This window comes from Danio rerio, chromosome 9 (genome assembly GCF_049306965.1).
Source record: "Danio rerio strain Tuebingen ecotype United States chromosome 9, GRCz12tu, whole genome shotgun sequence".
NCBI classification, from domain to species: domain Eukaryota; kingdom Metazoa; phylum Chordata; class Actinopteri; order Cypriniformes; family Danionidae; genus Danio; species Danio rerio.
This window is the reverse complement of record NC_133184.1, coordinates 31,427,679-31,446,164: the sequence shown is the minus strand read 5'-3', so window position 1 is coordinate 31,446,164 and position 18,486 is coordinate 31,427,679. Positions and strand designations below refer to the sequence as shown.

The window sequence follows — 18,486 nt, the reverse complement described above, 5'->3', positions numbered from 1 at the left end:
AAATGTATATTTGAATATTTGCAGAATATGTATGCAGTTTGAAGGTGTGTATGTGTGTGTGTGCCTGCGTGTGTTTGTGCATGTGTGTGTGTTGGAGAAAAAGAGTTGTGAACCTCGGAGGGAGCCTGAGCTATCACACCTCTCCTACTCGCAGTCTGTCAATATATCAGTCTCAAACTCCGTGAACTCCTCTCACACACAGAAACTACTCTATGTCGTGTGGACGACATACACATACACACACAGAGCATGCAGGAATTTAAAAGCGGGCTGATTTTTGTCATTTTTTTTCTAGGTTGTAGCTTCCTCCCCGCTGTGTGTAACCAGTCTCCCCACAGCGCTGGCCCGAGTGTTTTTATTTCTCTCCTCTTCTGCATCACGCCATCCTTCCGTCACACTCTTCCCTTGCTTCTGAGCCAAGCCACATTTCCACTCTATCTCTCGCTTTTCATCTCCCTGTGTATTCCTCTCTCTATCTCTCTCTCTCTCTCTCTCTGGGACGAATTTACCAAACAGTCGCACCATTTTTGTATCTTTCAAAGGGGGAAAAAGCTTCCTTTTAAAGTCCCCCCGTTGTGCTATTTTAAAGGTTTCTGATTGTGTTTTGGAGGTCTCTGTGGTTAACACCCACCCAAATGTAGATATTTTCATATAATATGTATTGCAGGATCAGCTTTTTTTCTTACAGTGCCTGAAACGGTTCATTCAAGGATACAATCTCCAACTCAACTCTTTTGTGCGAGACTGTGGAAACCAAATACGCATTACTATATTTTTATTTTAGCATCCAAGGCTTTTTTTAATTCATTAATTCATTTATTCATTTTCTTGTTACCTTTGTCTTCTTGTGCCCTTTATTAATCTGGGGTCGCCACAGCAGAATGAACCTCCAACTTATCCAGCAAGTTTTTTAATGCAGCGGATGCCCTTCCAGCCACAACCCATCTCTGGGAAAGGCTTTTTTTATTTACTTTATTTATTTATTTATTAAATGATATATTTATCAAATTGTAATATATATATATATATATATATATATATATATATATATATATATATATATATATATATATATATATATATATATATATATATATATATATATATATATATTTATTTTTTATTTATTTATTTTTTATAATGTATTTTTACCATAGTTTTTGACATAGACATAGAAAAACAAGGAACAGACCGTCAAACCCATCATGGCAACATGGCAATGGAAACATACAAGACGTGTATGACCTACAGAAAGACACATCAACTTACACAACTTACAAATCTTCAGAAATTAAACATTTTTAGTCTTTATGTTGTGTTAGAAAAAAAAAAAGACTGGACCCCACATTTAATCAAATTTCCCAGAAGTGGTATATCTAATTCTCTCCAAAGTGGAGGTGAGTTCAAGAAGTTATCCAGAAAAAAAGCGGCCTAACATTTTTCTTCCAAAAACAAAGTTTTTTTTTCTAAACTCCAAAATTATAGTTACATAATTTATGTAATCAAAAACCATATGCATTTTATTTAAGTCTTGAAATGTATTCAAAATATCCACAGTGTATTTTGAGTTTTAAAACAGTTGCATTGTTATGAATTCAATTAAATTATTAATTAAATAATAATAATAATAATAATAATTGTGTGATTGCCTAAATATAAAGCTTTTCATTCATTCATTTTCTTTTCGGCTTCCCTTTATTAATCAGAGTTCGCCACAGCAGAATGTACCGCCAACTTTTCCAGCATATGTTTTTTATGCAGCGGATGCCCTTTCATCTGCAACTCATCACTGGGAAACACCCATACACTCTCATTCACACACATACACTATGGAATTTTTTTTAGCTTAACAATTCACCTGTACCGCATGTCTTTTGACTTGTGGGGGAAACCGGAGCACCCAAAGAAAACCCACGCAAATGCGGGGAGAACATGCAAACTCCACACAGAAATGCCAATTGACCCAGCTGAGGCTCGAACCAGCGACCTTCTTGCTGTGAGGTGACAGTACTACCTACTGCGCCACAGCGTCGCCTAAAGCTTTTATAATTATTATAATTACTAGTACTACTAACATTCTCCATCCTGTCACAGGTTCCTTGCGTTTATAGAAATATGAGGAGTTTGTATGTTGTGTGTAAGTGATATCATGATATGAAGTTTTCTTACATTTTTGCACTTTATCCAAAATTTGACAAATTCCATGACATTCTAGATATATATTATTTATTAAGACTTCTTAATTCCCTCCCCATATTCTACATCAAAGTACAATGTCAAAGTAAATGTTCTTTGTGAGCTGCCAATAAAGCTGGCATTAAGCAAATTGAAACTCAGGCTCATTCTGATTATGTACCCCTATATACATTTTTGTAGAGTTCCAAATACTTGTTGCAGTTTTTTGTTTTTGCGAATCCACAAGAGGCCACTGTGTACACTTTGGAGATCCCAAATTTCTCTGGCGAGTGCCAGTCGCGCCTGCTCTTCTCGCTTAAGTTCACTAGAGGTCAATGTCGACTGATCGATCCATGCCTAAAACTAACCGATAGTGGAAAAAAAAAAACACACAGATTGACCAGTGCCCACACGCTGAGAGGGTGCTCGCTGCAGAGCCATTTGAGCAGAGCTGAGCTCCAGCGAGGGGGAGCATGAGCTCTCGCTCTGCCTCCTGTAAGCTGTTTTAATGCGTACACCAACCCCACCCCTAACCCTACCCCCAGTGACATCACTCGTAGAAGAAGTGCAAAAAAAGGTGGAGCTCCAGCTCATGCTCCCCCTCGCTGGAGCTCTGCTCACCCAAATGGCTCTGCAGCGAGCACCACTTGCACACACTTCCCCAAACTCAATCTCAGTTTTTTTAAAAGCAATCCACTTGTTTATTTTAAATTTTTGTCTTTTTTTGTCTTACCTGCTTACTGGAACCTTTCTTTACCGGACTTGAACCCCATCATCACGGTTAACTCCAGTCTGCATCTTAAGTCTATCAATGTACGTGGCGAGATATTGGGCAAACTTGTAGCAGCAGAAAAGCCGTCCACATGGAAGTAGGGCTGGACCGATAAACGATATTATATCGAATCGCGATACAATTTATTTCAAGCTATATGATAAGCTCTGGACTTTTTTACTCTATATTGATCTAACAGCCAATCACACAGCATAAAAGTGCAACTATGGAAATATAAAAGTGTGTTGATGTTAGAGATTTACAGATTTTTCAACCACAAAAAATGTATTATCCGGAAATTTTATGGCGTTTAATGGACCCTCTAATTTTTGTGGCTTGAGTCATTGTTGATGTACTCGTTTAAATCTGGAAGCATTAACCACTTATATTGTAATATATATTGTTATTGTTTAATATAGAAAATAAATATAGAGATTGCATTTTTGCCATATCGCCCATCCCTACATGGAAGTAAGCGATCAGCTGATAAGCATCATAGCACCCCATAGCGTTTGTTTTTGATGAAATGCAGCCGTACGTATCTCTGGCAACATAATTTGCGATCTCCAGAAATGTAAACAGTTCTATGTTTTCAGAATGAGCCTGCATGTTTTGGCAAATTTGCTACAACCCTACATAGACTTAAAGTAAAATAAAGCTGCACTAACTAACTTTTTTGTAGCTGGTCCTTTCTTTTGTGACACAATGAGTCAATTTATCATGCTCTGTGATCTTTGTAGACCTTTTACATTCACAAACAACTACAATACACTGCATGAAAGGCAATAGCTAAAAAAGAATAAAAGGAGCACTCAGACTGTTGCAATCAGGTCTAACTATCTTGATTCTTTTTAGAGCAAATGCCTCCTTTCTATCTAAATTCAGCACCAATTTTGTGGACACTAGTGAATTGGACGCTAAAACAACACAGACAGTGTTCGGAAATAAATGGTGCTGTCAGTGCACGCAATTCAATCTTAGTGAATTCTCCCCTCTGTGCCTCTATCTTTTTACATTCCGACATAGAGACGATAGCATCTTCATATTGAGGGTGTTTGTCATGGTTGTGGGTTCGAGTCGTGGCGACACTACATTGCTCATTGCTTAGATTAGCTGTGTAATTGTTCTAGTAGACAGCAAGCAATTTGTATGGTGACTCATGCTCCCTTTCTCTCTTTTCTCTCATCCTCTCAATCGCTGCACATCCTCAAGCTGCGTTTAAAGCACGTTATGATAGTTACAGTCTTGACAGGCTCATTAAAGACCATCATATTCTCCAAAAAAAACTTTTAAAGGAATATTTTGTGCTAAAAATGAAAAATAAATAGTTTTTTTATCATTTGCTCACTCCCATGTTGTTTCAAACCATTCTTCCGGTGAACACAAAAGGACTGTTCTGTTCTCAGGACTGCATTTGCCATGCAATTACAATGAATGGGGACTGAAGGTCACACGCTTGAAAGAAAGTACAATAAAGTGGTCTATAAGACTTGTGTGCTGTATAACAACTGAAGTCATTTGATAGCTTTGTGAAGAGGAAACAGACTGAAATGAGCGTTGTTATTCACTTCACCCTATAAACCACTGCAACCGGTCATAAGCTTTATTCAGATGGTAAGAGTTTATCATGTAGATGTAAGGTATTTATAGGGGCTAATCAGTGATCCAAATCCTGAAGAGGTGCTTTTTCTCTCTCTTCCTCCATCTGCATAAAAATTCCCAGTTGAATTACAGACTGTTTTGACAAATAAGTTTGTGTGCTAATTTATTTGCTGCTCATGTCTCCCAGGGATTGCATGAACTTATAAAATGTATATCTTCAGTGTAATGTAAATGGCTAAGGATGGAAGTGTCTGCCAGATGCATAAATGTAAATATAAATGCCCTAGCTTTTTTTTTTTTTTACCTGCTGCACTCATTTTAATAATGTGAACGCACTTTTAATTCTGAAATGATTTGACTTGTAAAATAGATTACATTCACTACTTTTTTGCTTATTTCCATACTTTTAAGTTGACATCAATCATTTGGAGAGGCAAAATGCAAGATAGAAAGCCATTTAAACCATAGCACATCAATTTTCCTATTATACTCTTAAAATAAAGGTCCTTTATTGCCCTTGAAGGGTGCATGAAGAGGCTTTAGCATCCATGGAAGCTTTAATTTATAAAGAAAAATCCTTTAAAGTGGAAAATGTTAGATAATTAAAATCTCTTCTCATTAAAAAAATTGTTCTTTTTTTTAAGAAATCTTCTCTGAGAAGGTTCTTTGTGGAGTACAAAATGGTTCTTCTGTGGCATTCTTGTGTTTTGGAATCTTTATTTTTAAGTATGTAAATAATTAATGGGATAATTAAATTAAAGTTGAAAATGTGTTTGGATGCAAAAACAAATGTCTGTAGGATCATAAATCTCACTCCTTAATTAAAAATTGTTCAAAGTTGAATTGTTGAGAGAGAAAAAAACAGCTAATTTCATCAGTTTAAAAGGTATATTTACTGTTGGTTGCCACAGTGGAATGAACTGCCATTTACTGGCATATGTTTTATATGTGATTGCTCTTCCAGCCTTAAAAGTAGCAGCCTTCACAACAAACTATTTAAAATTAGGTTCACAGATTCTTTTAATGTAAGTATAAAACAAATGCTAATTATTGTAAAATTAATTAATAGCTATCTTTATTATTAGAAACATCAAGCCTAAACTAATTTGTTTTAAGTGGAGCTGAAACCAGCAGCATGTGTGTTTTCATACTGGATCAACATGACAACCATATTATCAAAACAATCACTTTTCAATGTCTTCAAAAAAAATTTTTGACATTTGATTTATTCATCAAATCCATCATCCAGTGATTCTGGATCTGCATATAGTGTTTGCTCTTTAGTAAATCTGTTCAAGCCCTTTGAAGTGATTTACTTTTTTTATTCTTTTTTTATGCCTGGTAATGCTGAGAAACAATAGATCATCATTGTGTAATAAACATTGCCACCTTATGAAATGGGTAGAGCAGCAAAATAGTCCTTAAACTTATACATACCCCGGGTTACTTGTGACCCTATAGGAATACTAGAAATGCTATGACCTTTAACTTTTAAAAATGAATGAGGTGGAGTGTAACGAATTATCGGGTTGCTAAAGACTCGAGGTAGTTTGTGTGAAATAAAAATGACAACATATGTTTTGCTAGCGGTGAACAAATAATCTGTGAGATTAAGCCACTGAAAAAAAAATGTTTGTAATCTTTAATCAAAGCCCATTTGCGAGTGGCAGTCCTTCTGTTAACGTCAGTTTGATGACTTCAGACAGAATATGCTTAACTACGCCCCTCGTACCACTATTTTGCTATTAAGGGAATGATGCACAGCCCCTGCACAACATTCAGTTACACTTGAAATACATTAACATGTTACAATTTCCTTAGCAACTTCCAGTTCACACTGACTTTGTGTCTTTAATTGCGTTATATAATCCACTTTGAAATATCGCATCATGCACTAAAAAAAATGATGTCTGCAAAATTGTTGCAAGCAATTTAAATGTTGAATTTAGTAGTTGGTTTTTGTAAATTTTTGTAAATCCAAGGAATCATCTTTGAATATTTTTAGTGTGTATTAGATGAATGATAAAAAATGCTACTGATATTTAGGGCCAGACTGAATTTGCGGACATTTTTTGCAATTTCTGCTGAGAAATTTTGAATTTTGAATTAGAATTTTGTAAAAAAATTAATAAAAATCAACGGATTTATGCAGAATTATAATATGAATGTTGTAACCATAAACTTAATTTATAAAAAAAAAATAATAGATTTAATATATATATATATTTAATAACGAATCTGCCGACATAATCTGCGGACATTTTTTTTATGCAGAGAATTTTGTAAAAAAATCTGCGGATTTATGTGGAATTATTTTGGAAGTATCATAACTAAAAACTATCTATGAAATAAAAAATAATAGCTTTTTAACTTTGGTTTAATATTTACAATGCAAATCCATCTATATCTACTTATTTGTTAAACAAAGCAAGTCTCTCATATACTATCTCTACAAAAAGACAGTAATATTACTTTACAAACTGTATTGTAAATAAATCAAATGAACACTTTCATGTTAGTAAGTAATATTACTGAAATTAATTAAAAAATTGAATAAATATAAGTTTACACACATTTACACAAGTAAATAAATACTCAATGATGGACCAAAAATCTGTGGAAATCTGCAGATTTCTGTGCACGCAGATTCCGGTGTGGGCCTACTGACATTCAAGAAATTACAGTATCACTTAACAACAAATCTAAAAAGTGTTCACATCACTTTATTATACCACATTCTTATTCACTAATGTATTTAGTACTTCTCGTTGAATTGTCTATGATCTAGCATAGGCCTACTGGTTTTCTCATACTGCAATTGATGTTTTAAGCCATACCTTCTAGGTCTTCCAGGAAACTAATGTGTGCGTTTCCCTCTATAACTTTAACAGAGAAATGTGCAGCATGGGTCAGCAGCGAGATGTGTATATTCCGGAAGCGTAATTCATTAATTTGCTGTTTGCTATCCGTCAGTCACCCGGAATAATCCATCGGGAGGGGCCAGTGCGCTTTCCTCTGCCGAGTGAAAATTGGATTTTGGATGAGCGATCGCGCGGCTTAAACTTCCACCAGCCCGCTGTCTATTAAGTGCACCCCCACGTCACACACACACACACATACACTGTCGCAGCCCAGAACCAATCTAGAGCCTCGACAAACACACACAAATATACATCCTCGAGTTTTAAGAGTTACATAAAGCCGAATGCAAGCACACACGTATGCAGTCACGGTGTGTGTGTGTGGTATTACCAGCTCAAATCCTGTGCTTGACAAAAGCCAAGTGAACAAACACAGTCAGCGTAATCACCAAGGAGAGAGACACGTACACACCTCTGACTCGAAGGAAATGAGCTGGAATTTAGAGCATCGTGCCCACATGGGGAGAGGAAGATCTGGAGAGAGAGAAAGAGAAAAGGAAAGAAAGAGAGAGAGAGACGGATTGAAGGATGGGGGAAAAAAGAAAAGTCAAGAAGAATAGAAACGAGAGCACTGGGGAGACCAAGACAATTCTCGCTGAGATGTTGATGGCGAGATGCTGGAGTTTACTCATCCAATCACGAACGTGTGGGCAGAGAGAGGGAGAGAGTGTGTGCTTCATCAGAAGTGCTTGATGTCACTTAGTAAAAATAACGCTCTGTGTGTGTATGTGTGTGTGTGTGTGTGTTTGTTTCAGCTCCTCTGACTGAAGAGCCCCCCAGGATTCTGTTTCCCTCTGAAAACAAGCTCCTCGCCATGGACGTGCAGCTCGGTAAGCACAGCTTCCGCTTGTGGATGTGTGTGTTTGTGTTGAGGAGGGGTGTTCGCCGTGGCATGTACTATTTTTTGAAAGAACGCAGGATATGATGTGTTTGCTGTGCAGAATATGCAAATTTCCTGAATGCATGGATTACCCAGATAACCTACTGCATTTGTTAAAATGCACAATATATAGCCAGTGCACACTGCGTGGAATATTGCATCCCATGATGCACTGCACTCGACTTGACCTTCTATTTTCCAGGGTGACAAAAATACTGGAGGTGATATCAATCATGTTTTTATTCCACGCGATTTGAATGGCTGATTCAATTTTTACAATGGGTCTGCCAAAATGAAAATGATTATGTATTTGATTCTGAAAAGCGCTGGAAAGCTCTGTGAATTAAACATTCAGGCTAATTCAAAGTGTTGTGGCATTTAAGCTGAAGTGTTCCTGAATGAAATCCCGAGTCTGTCACATCATTGGCTTCTCAAAATAACCAGGTGCCGAGGGCATGTTGAAGGGGTACCAGTGACGCATGCTGCTTCTGCCATGTGATATACACTGTATCAGTATCCTTCAGTATTTTATCGTTATTTTTAAAAAGAAGTCTCTTACGCTTTTAAAATTAAAAGTGATGCCATTATGCCTCTGATGACAAATTACTGATGACAAACAGCCTTTTGTGTAATGGACATTTTCTATAGAGATTTAAGATTCCTTTTAGAAAATTTGATGGAAATTCTTTTTTTTCAAATAGATGTTTTATTTTTTCTTGTAATAGCACAGCTGAATTTGTTGAAATCATTATTTTTATGCTTGAGTGTAAAAAAATAAAAATAAATAAATAAATATATATATATATATATATATATATATATATATATATATATATATATATATATATATATATATATATATATATATATATATATATATATATATATTTACATATTTTTAATAAATAATATAAAACATACTTAGTTACTACCAGGGTCGTTTATATTAAAGTTGATATTTAGCCACACCATGTGGTGCTTATATATATATATATATGTATGTAGTTAATTTTTATTAAACCATTCTAAAATTATTTCTCAGTTGTACTACTTAATGTGTTTGTGTTAAGCATTTGACATTTTTTGGAAACTTTAAAAACACATTCTTAATTGTATAACATTACGGGCCCTATCATACTCCCAGCGCAATAAGGCACAAGACGTGTTTGTTGTAAATTTCAGACCAACGCAACCTTAATTTTCATGTTTTGTGCCACTCATGGGTGTACTGTTTGTGGACTCATGGGTGTGCTAGTCTAAAAAGGAGGTGAGTTAAGGTGCAATGTTGGCGGGTTGCTATTTTGATAAACTGAAATAGACCCCATTGACCAGGGAAAAGCTGGTCTAAAGTCCAGCACAGTTAGTTATGCCCCTATGCAGGTCCAAAACGCGTACACATTACATAATTGACACAGGATGTTCAGCAATACACAAATATCTTTACATATGAAAAAAAATTAAAGGATGAAAATGTTACAAAAATAATTCTACATAAATTTAAAACCACTGCCTTCATATCCAGGGTGCTTTTTCAATTTATTCATGACAATTAGCATTTTTATTATAATTTTATTATTATTAGTATTATTTATTATATGCATATTTATATTTGTTTTTAAAAAAACAAGTTTAGATTTGTCCACCTGTCAGGATTTGAAGACGTATATGCATCACCATATGGGCCATAAGAATAGGACGTGTTTTTGGAAATAACTCGCTAGTTTTTTGACCACTCTTTGTTATAATTGTTCATTTATTCATTTGCTGGAAATTAGAACTGAATTTAGAAATAGTTTTGAAACAATTTTTTGTGCTTAAACAGAATTAAATATGTAGGCTAATGGATGTCTTCAGTGGAGTGAGTTTCCACCGTGTTCTTATCCACTAAAGTAAAGGTGTAAAGTAAAGAGTAAAAGTAAAATAAAGACAAAGAGGCCGAATGGAGGAGGCTCGTTCTTTATCCTCGTGTTGCAGATGGTCTGTTTCACTGTTTTCTCACCAGTAAAGCATTCAGTTTTTCTTCTTACAAAGTCCATCATGTAAATAGCAAATGCTTTATGGCACAACACAACTGACTCCTAAAGGTAATGAGAGATGAGACTGATTGGTTTAATATATGTTATGTTCAAAACACCCTCATAACTCATTAATAGAATAAGCAGAGCGTATTTTTCCATCCTTAAAAAAGCAAATGTGGATTCAAACATGCCCTTAATGCTTTTGCGCCATGAACTTTAGACTTTGTGCTAAATTGTTAAAATAGAGCCCAATGTCTTTTTAATATAACTTTTGCTCAATTTAATGTATTCTTGCTGGAAAAACAGGAATAATTCATTTTAAAAAGAATCCCAAATTTTGAACAACAGCATTGTAGTTAATGCATAATTTGATGTGGCGTTTTTACTAAAGTCAGTGCTGTTTTATGCAATTAAAGCTCGCTTCAGATAGCGCTGACAGTAAGGTTTAGTTTGGCATATTATCGCTTCCGGAAACCTGCCAGTAAATGGAGTACTACTTTAGAGAGATGTTTATGAACATTTTCTATTGATCATGGCAGGAGTTAATTCATCAAATAATGATGAAATTATGCAGAAGAGTGTTAAAACCGGGCATATATCCAGGTGTTTGGTGCAGTCGAATGCACTTTTGGCATTTTGAAGAGCCAATTGCTTCCACACTCCCAAAATACTATTCCCAATTGTGGTGCACTGCTGCACCCTGCACTCCTTTCCAGCGGAAATTTGATTTGTTACTGATTCAAGTTTTAGGCCAATAGCATAAAGTGCATATAAACAGTGGACAGGATTTACTTAAATTCTTTCTCTCAACACCTTGTGCTGTTTTTTTTTCTCAAATTCTGTATGGTATGCTAGTGGAGATATTCACAAATACAATATATTGTGATTAGGAACATGCATTATATTTTGTGAGCACTTAGATTTGTAATAGAATTTTCTGATTGTTGTATTCATCAAGACCTAATATGCTATTTATTTCAAACATAAACATTTTTGTATGTTAAACTAGCCAACAGCATGCCTGAGATATTATCCAAAGCTGTTTTTGTTTCTCTGGATTGTTTGTAAACACATTAGTTATTTAAGCTAAACTGACTACTACACTGTAAAACCCAAAAAGTTAAGATAACTTAAACCATTTGAGGAAAACGATTGCAACAAACCATTTAAGTTCAAAACCTAATCCTAATGAGTACTGTGAACTTTAAGTAAATGAAGCAATTTGAGCACAGTAAAACCCAATAAATGAAGAAGATTCAAACCAACTGAGTACTGTAAAATCCAATAAGTTAAGGTAAGTCAAACCATTTGAGGAAACCAATTGCTACAAACCATTCGAGTTAAAAACGAATCTATATCAATACTGTGAACTTACTCCATTTAAGTTGAGGTAATGAGGGATTTAATTAACTCATTACCTTCAACACTGAGTTCAAAACACTTTTCAAGTGAGTAGAATTGTCTTTCAGTCAATTTTGAGTTAACTACACTCATTTCATTTGATAAAGTGGACTGTTGGGTTTTACAGTGTAGAAAAGCATGTATTAATCTTGAGTGATGTTAATTTCTTGGTTAATATTTTATAACTTGTTAAAATCAAAAGCCATAACTGTTCTATTTAATGAAGCTAGTAACTAATGACGTTCAGTTTAATATTTTAAACTAATAAAAATGTAACAAATGTTGCTATCTCTCACTTTTTTGCTTGGTTAATGCATTATAATGCTCATTAACAAGGCCTTATTGTAAGGTGTACTTTATAAATATTAGTTTTTTCTATGATTAGTCATTATTAATAACCATTTTTTATGTCAGTAATGTAATGATAAAGTGAAAGCGTCAGCAATTATTACAACAAGAACATTTGAAACCTACTGTATATGCCTACTGTATAGTTAGTATGTTGCGCAGTGTGTTTAATCAATTCTGAACTCAGCCAGTGTTGTTTATGTCTTTGTGCTGCATCCAAGCAATTGTGTAAGTAAAAGGAGAGACATTGTAATGGATTTACTAACAAAAAACACAAGCAAAAATGCTTCAGCAAATGTAAGATCTGTTTCTGTTATTGAGAAGACGTCCAACTGTTACCAAAAGAGACTCATCGAGAATGTTTAAACTCATGCCACGCGCAGTTATGCGCTAACTCAGCAGCAGCATTTCAGTATGTGTGTGTGTTAACGCCTGAGAAAGGAGTTCCCCTGTTAGACAGATAGCTGCTATAGTCAGCATTATGATGTTATGTTGTTTACGAGCTGAATGGAAGTCTTTCTCATAAATGCAAATCCTCTATGCTAATTATCTGCTGTTGTCTCCCAACAATAGCTGCTCCATATGGTGCCGAAACATCAGTGGGCCTTCGTTTGGATTCCACTGTGTGTGTGTATGTGTGCGTGCGTGTTCATCCGAGTTTCTTGCACATGTTAATACATGCATACCGTCCGATTTAATATATGTAACGCAGAGAGATGTGCTTGCTCGCGCATGTGCATTCATCTGTTAGGGTGTGCATTGAAGTGAACCGTGTGTGTGTGTGTGTGTGTGTGTGTGTGGTGGATGGAGCTGCGTCTGTTTGTTTGGCGGAGGCTCTGGATCCAAGCATGTTGGAAACAGGAGCAGATTGGAGCATATTGTGGCGGCTCTGACCATGTTTTGCCTTCAGAATGAGCAGAGAGAGAGCAAGACACCACTTGTCGACTGGAGACGCACACACATACATACTCAAGCACACGCACGCACACACTGACCACATGATGAGCAATTTACAGACTTAGACGGTGTGTGCGTTTTGGACAGCTTAGCTGAGTGAGTATAATAGAAGCCAGTGGAGTCGAACTTTGTCATGTTGTCAGGGTTAATTTGCAGCATCATGAGAATTTAAATGGAATTACAGTGGAGAAAAAGTCATATTAAATCTTTGGCCAGAAAAAAAGACGTTGATTTAGATTGGCAATGACACCTAGTGGTAAGCATGTAGTTTCACACAAACATTTTTTGCACAATATGTATATATATGTTAATCATCAAGTTCTGTATTTTGTAATTTATTTTTAAAAAATTTAATTAACTATATGAATTGCATTATGGGATCTTGATCTCTGCTTTGTCGACTTTTAATGTTGAAAATTCAACCTTTCTGTTTAACAAGGACATTTATTGACATTTTAGTAGTTTGAAAGAATATTTCATATAGGGATGAAACGATTAACCGTGAGCTGGTTAAAAATCTATTCAAATATGTGACGATTCAAACCAGTTGAAATGTTGAGCAAACCATGATACATTATTTGAACAGAGGGGGCGCTGTGTTTACAGGCGCAAACTCGCTTTACCTGCACATCAGCAGTGAGCAAGAGGTGGAGTGGCAGATTAAAATGACAGTGTTGAAGTGCGCCAGACAAAACACAAACTGTGTGCAAATACTGCACAAAGACGTTTACTTACACTAACAGAGCAACATAAATCGTCAGCACAGTGAAAAACTACTCTCACAGACGTCTGTACACAAAAGAAAACTATTAATTAGTCGAACCAGGCGAACCAAATGATTTGCCGCTATGCTTGCTCTGACTAGTTCTACAGAGATCACACGGTGCATCAGTGTTTTCATAGCGAAAGGCTGAAGATATTTTTCAGACTGAAAGAGAAAGTTGTTCTGTTACAGAAGCAGGTATTAGATTATTGTTACCCTCTCCTGTTCATATTAGTTTACGTATAGTTTAAAAATAATTATTAATGAATGTTTAAAAATGTTCAAGATTATCTCTTCTTAGGTGTATTACACTAAGGGCTCTATCTTGATGGTCCATGCGCAAAGCGCAAAATGCAGGGCGCAAACACTTTCAGGGCGTGTCAGAATGCATTTTTACTAATATAAGGACGGAAACATCCGCTTTGCGCCATGGCGCATGGTCTAAAAGGGTTGAGTTTATTTTCTTAATGAGTTATAGGTGTGTTTTGAGAATAAACCAATCAGAGTCTCATCTCCCATTCCCTTTAAGAGCCAGTTACGTCGCGCCATAAGCACATTTGCTATTTACATGACGTAAAGTAAGTGTGAGTGGAAAAACTGAGCATTTCACTTGCAAGAACAGTTAAACATAGCATCTACCGCGCGAGAATGAGAGATAAATGATCTACTTTCACTTTCGCTCTCGTGGATAAGGAAACCTTTATGCACAGACATCAATTAGACTATGAATAATTAATTTTGTTTGTTAAGCGCAAATATTTGTTTCAAAACTATTTCTAAATTCAGTTCTATTTTCCAGCAAACGAATAAATGAACAATAATAACGAAGTGTGTTCAAAAACCTGAGTTATATCCTAAAACACATTCTGTGCCCCATATGGTCTAAAACCTGCAGGTGGGCAAATCTAAGCTTGTTTTTAATAAAAACAAATATAAGTATGGATATAATAAATAATACTGCTAATAATAATAACATTATACAAAAGCAAATTGTTATGAATAAACTGAAAAAGCCTCCTGAGATGAAGAAGGCATAAAAGCAGAGGTTTTTCGTATTTTTGTAGGCTAGAAAATAATATGTTTTGTAATATTTTAATCCTTTATATTTATATCCTATATCTATTCTTATTTCATCCTATATATATCCTTAATATTTAAATTTGTTCATATGTAAAGATATTTGCGTATTGCTCTACATCTTGTGTGTATTAAGCTGTGTGTAAGCGAGGCGCAACTCTGTGTTCGACTTTAGACCGAGTTTGTTTTGGTCTATTGAAAAATCTATTATAAATTCTTAAAATAGTAACGCGCCAGCAATGCGCCTCAGAACGCCTTCCTTTTTAGACCAGTATTATTTTACAAAAAAAAATGTGCAGCATTTAAGAAAAAATGAAAGGGCTCTTCACCTTAATTTTTTTCAAATAATTTTGCAAAAAAAAATCATGACCAAACCGAATCGTTAAAATAATATCATGAATCATAACAAAAATTAAGAGTCAAATGAATCGTTACATCCCTAATTTATTAAGTAGATAAGTAATGTGTATTTATATATTGCATTTATCGTGTATGGCCATACGCCTGAAGTGCTTTACAATCATTAGTGGAGTCTCCCCAGAGATATTTGTACTGTAATTTACACATATAAATATATTATTGTTTAGATATGTTAGGTGGTTTATTACTTTTTCTCATGGCTGTAATAATAGATTGTATATACCCTAGACAAAGTCCCTTTAAAAGGTAAGTCATTTCACTCGGCGGCCTCTCGAACATTCTGTCTGCATGGGGAACATCAAATTCTCCAAAACTGTTTGGCAAGTTCACCATTACATTTCATATTTGGAACCACCAATAAAATTAAACAACAACTGTCTCATAAGTGTAATTTCGAAACGTCCGAATCACACAAAATCTTCATATTTTCAGTTTGCCCAAGCTACTGCGCATGTGCACTCGGAAAAGAACGAGATCACGACACCAACCTCATTTATGGCCATTCTACACATTATCATCCTCTGCATAATGCTTTGTCAGATCACGCTGATCTTCTGAAGTAATCCACAACTTGGTCTTGATGGCAAATCTCCTTTAGAAATGACAGCAACTTAGATTTATTACTGTCATGTGATATGCATTTGACAGGACAGACTGTACCTCGCGTTCGTTTCATACAGATTACAAAACCAAAAATATTTAGTTTTCAAGTTCAATTGGTTGATTTGAAAGTACAGATTTCAAGCTTTATCTGGATATATTTCTTATGTCTTTGAAGCAAGTATTTACCGATGTTTCAGAGTGTTTACTGACCACCAAACTTGTAAAAGCACACGTCTAGTCCGAGCTTTTTGTCTGGAAAAATGTCAGTCTACAACAATCGATGATCGGCTCCTGTACTAGTAAGCGAGGCTTCAATCACTAATATAAAATTGTATATAGTTAGTTAATTTTGCAAAAAAATAAAAAATAAATACTGAAACTAAACTAAGACAACATTAACTGATTGTTAAATTAAGTAAATAAAAAGTATATATGTGCACGTGCGTGTGTGTAACATTTCAGGTGTAGGTTGCAGATGACATCTAATGAAAGACATTTAGTGACAGATGGAAATAAGAGAGTGACTTAGAAGGAAAGAAGAGCATTAAAGGACAAGCAAGGAGGTTCTGAGAGATGGAGACTGAATTCTGAGCTGCTGCAAGAATATTTAATGCTTTTATACCATTCCAGGAGGGAATCACTCCTCGCTGAGCACTTCCTGCAGAAATCTTATTGGACACGCACAGACACACACACACACACACACATGCAAACTTAAACAGTTTTTTTAAGTATATAGCAGGTAAGAGGATATTGCTGGCCTAATACTAGTTATTTCCAGCATTTGTTGATGCCGCTGTGTAATACTATGTGATATGTATGATGTATATGGCCATTACTTTGCTATAAACATGCTTATTATGAGAGATGAGCTATCAAAATCATTTTTCATGCTTCCTGCCATAGACGCGGAACAGATGATGATGTGAGAGGATGGGATGATGGGATGATGAGTGAAGGATAGAGAGAGACGGATAGAGTGTGCTGTGTGTGAACCCATCACATCCAAACATTATTAATGACAACCAGGGCACAAACACTCACACACACCTAGGTGCACACACACATAAGCAACTCAAATATTGCAGACAAACAAAGAAACGAAAAAAAGAGACAGTAAGAGACTGGGGTGACTCACATTCAACGTGGAAAGGAGAAAAGGTGACCTTTCTTCCTGTGTCTTCATGCAGTCACCAGCCAAGATGAGCAGATAGAAAAGAACAAATGCAAGAAAGACTTGACTATCTGTCTGTGTTTTATACATTGGGAGTTTATCTCAGCCCTCATGTTTTGAGTCCCCAAGGGCTTTAATGCAGCAGTGAACATTGAAATATCTGGTTGAAACTCCATTGCTTGTTTTAATCTTACGAGATCTGATTATAAACAAATTTTCAACTTGATAACATGCATCAAGCGCCCTTTGTGAAAAATTGCTTCATTACTTTTGTTTGGAGTCTCAGAGAAGCCGGAGACAACACATTAGTAAATGCAATGCATTTTCACATGCGAACTAACATTCTTTTCCCTATTTTTTGTTTGGAGGACTGTATGTTTTTGTTAGATGTTTATTTCTCCTTTTTTAGAATTTAAAAAGTTTATTTTTTGGAAGGGATCCAATCAGTACACAAAAGCATATAAAGTTGAAGAATTATTAGCCCCCTTTTGATTTTTTTTTTCTTTTTTAATATTTCCCAAATTATGTTGAACAGAGCAAGGAAATTTTCACAGAATGTCTAATAATATTTTTTCTCCTGGAGAAAGTATAATTTGCTTTATTTCGGCTAAAAGAAAAGCAGTTTTTAATTTTTTTAAAACCATTTTAAGGTAAAAATTATTATCCCCTTTAAGCTATATTATTTCAATTGCCTACCGAACAAACCATCATCATACAATAACTTGCCTAATTATCTTAACCTGCCTAGTTAACCTAATTAACCTAGTTAAGCCTAGTTACGCTAATAATTCAGGGGGGTTAACTATTCTGACTTCCACTTTAAGCATAAATTGTGGAAAAATGTGGAAAAAAGAAAACTTTAAATTATCTGTCATCTTTCAGGGTTGTCCCATGGCTTAGAGTGAAAAGGCAAATGCCATGGACGCTGTCAATCCCTTAGGCCAACAAAATGTCTTTTTTATGCATTTTATGTCTATTTTTTATTAAAATACACTACCTGACCAAAGTCTAGCGTTCATCCCAGTTGTAAGAGCAACAAATAATAACTTGACACTTAGTTGATCATTTGGAAAAGGGGCAGAAGGTAGACTTTTCCGATCATCTGTTGAACTGCATCCCAATCATCACAAATACTGCAATATTCATTCTTTTTTCACTGCACTATGACTTTATATTCTATACTGTACATTGTTTCTGTTCAGTGACAGGATTTTGTCTAAGCAAAGTCAGACCTTACTGTCCTAATTAAATAATTAGAAATCAGGGCACAATCATATTTTATTTTGATAAAATAAGTGTAATCTAGAGGCCGTTACCTTTCATATTTAGACTTTTGTCAGGTAGTGTAAATCAGCACCAATCAAAATATTACATC

The 18,486-nt window shown here is 35.3% G+C and overlaps 1 protein-coding gene across 15 annotated transcripts in view; it reads left to right on the top strand.

Moving 5' to 3' along the window:
* il1rapl1a (interleukin 1 receptor accessory protein-like 1a) overlaps positions 1-18,486 on the top strand; it is a 269,927-nt gene that overhangs the window by 213,560 nt on the left and 37,881 nt on the right. For all 15 annotated transcript variants that reach the window (NM_001077576.2, XM_073912166.1, XM_073912163.1 and 12 more), the window contains one exon: positions 8,226-8,300. In NM_001077576.2, the coding sequence (NP_001071044.2) occupies positions 8,226-8,300 (75 nt within the window). The remainder of the gene's footprint in view (positions 1-8,225; positions 8,301-18,486) is intronic.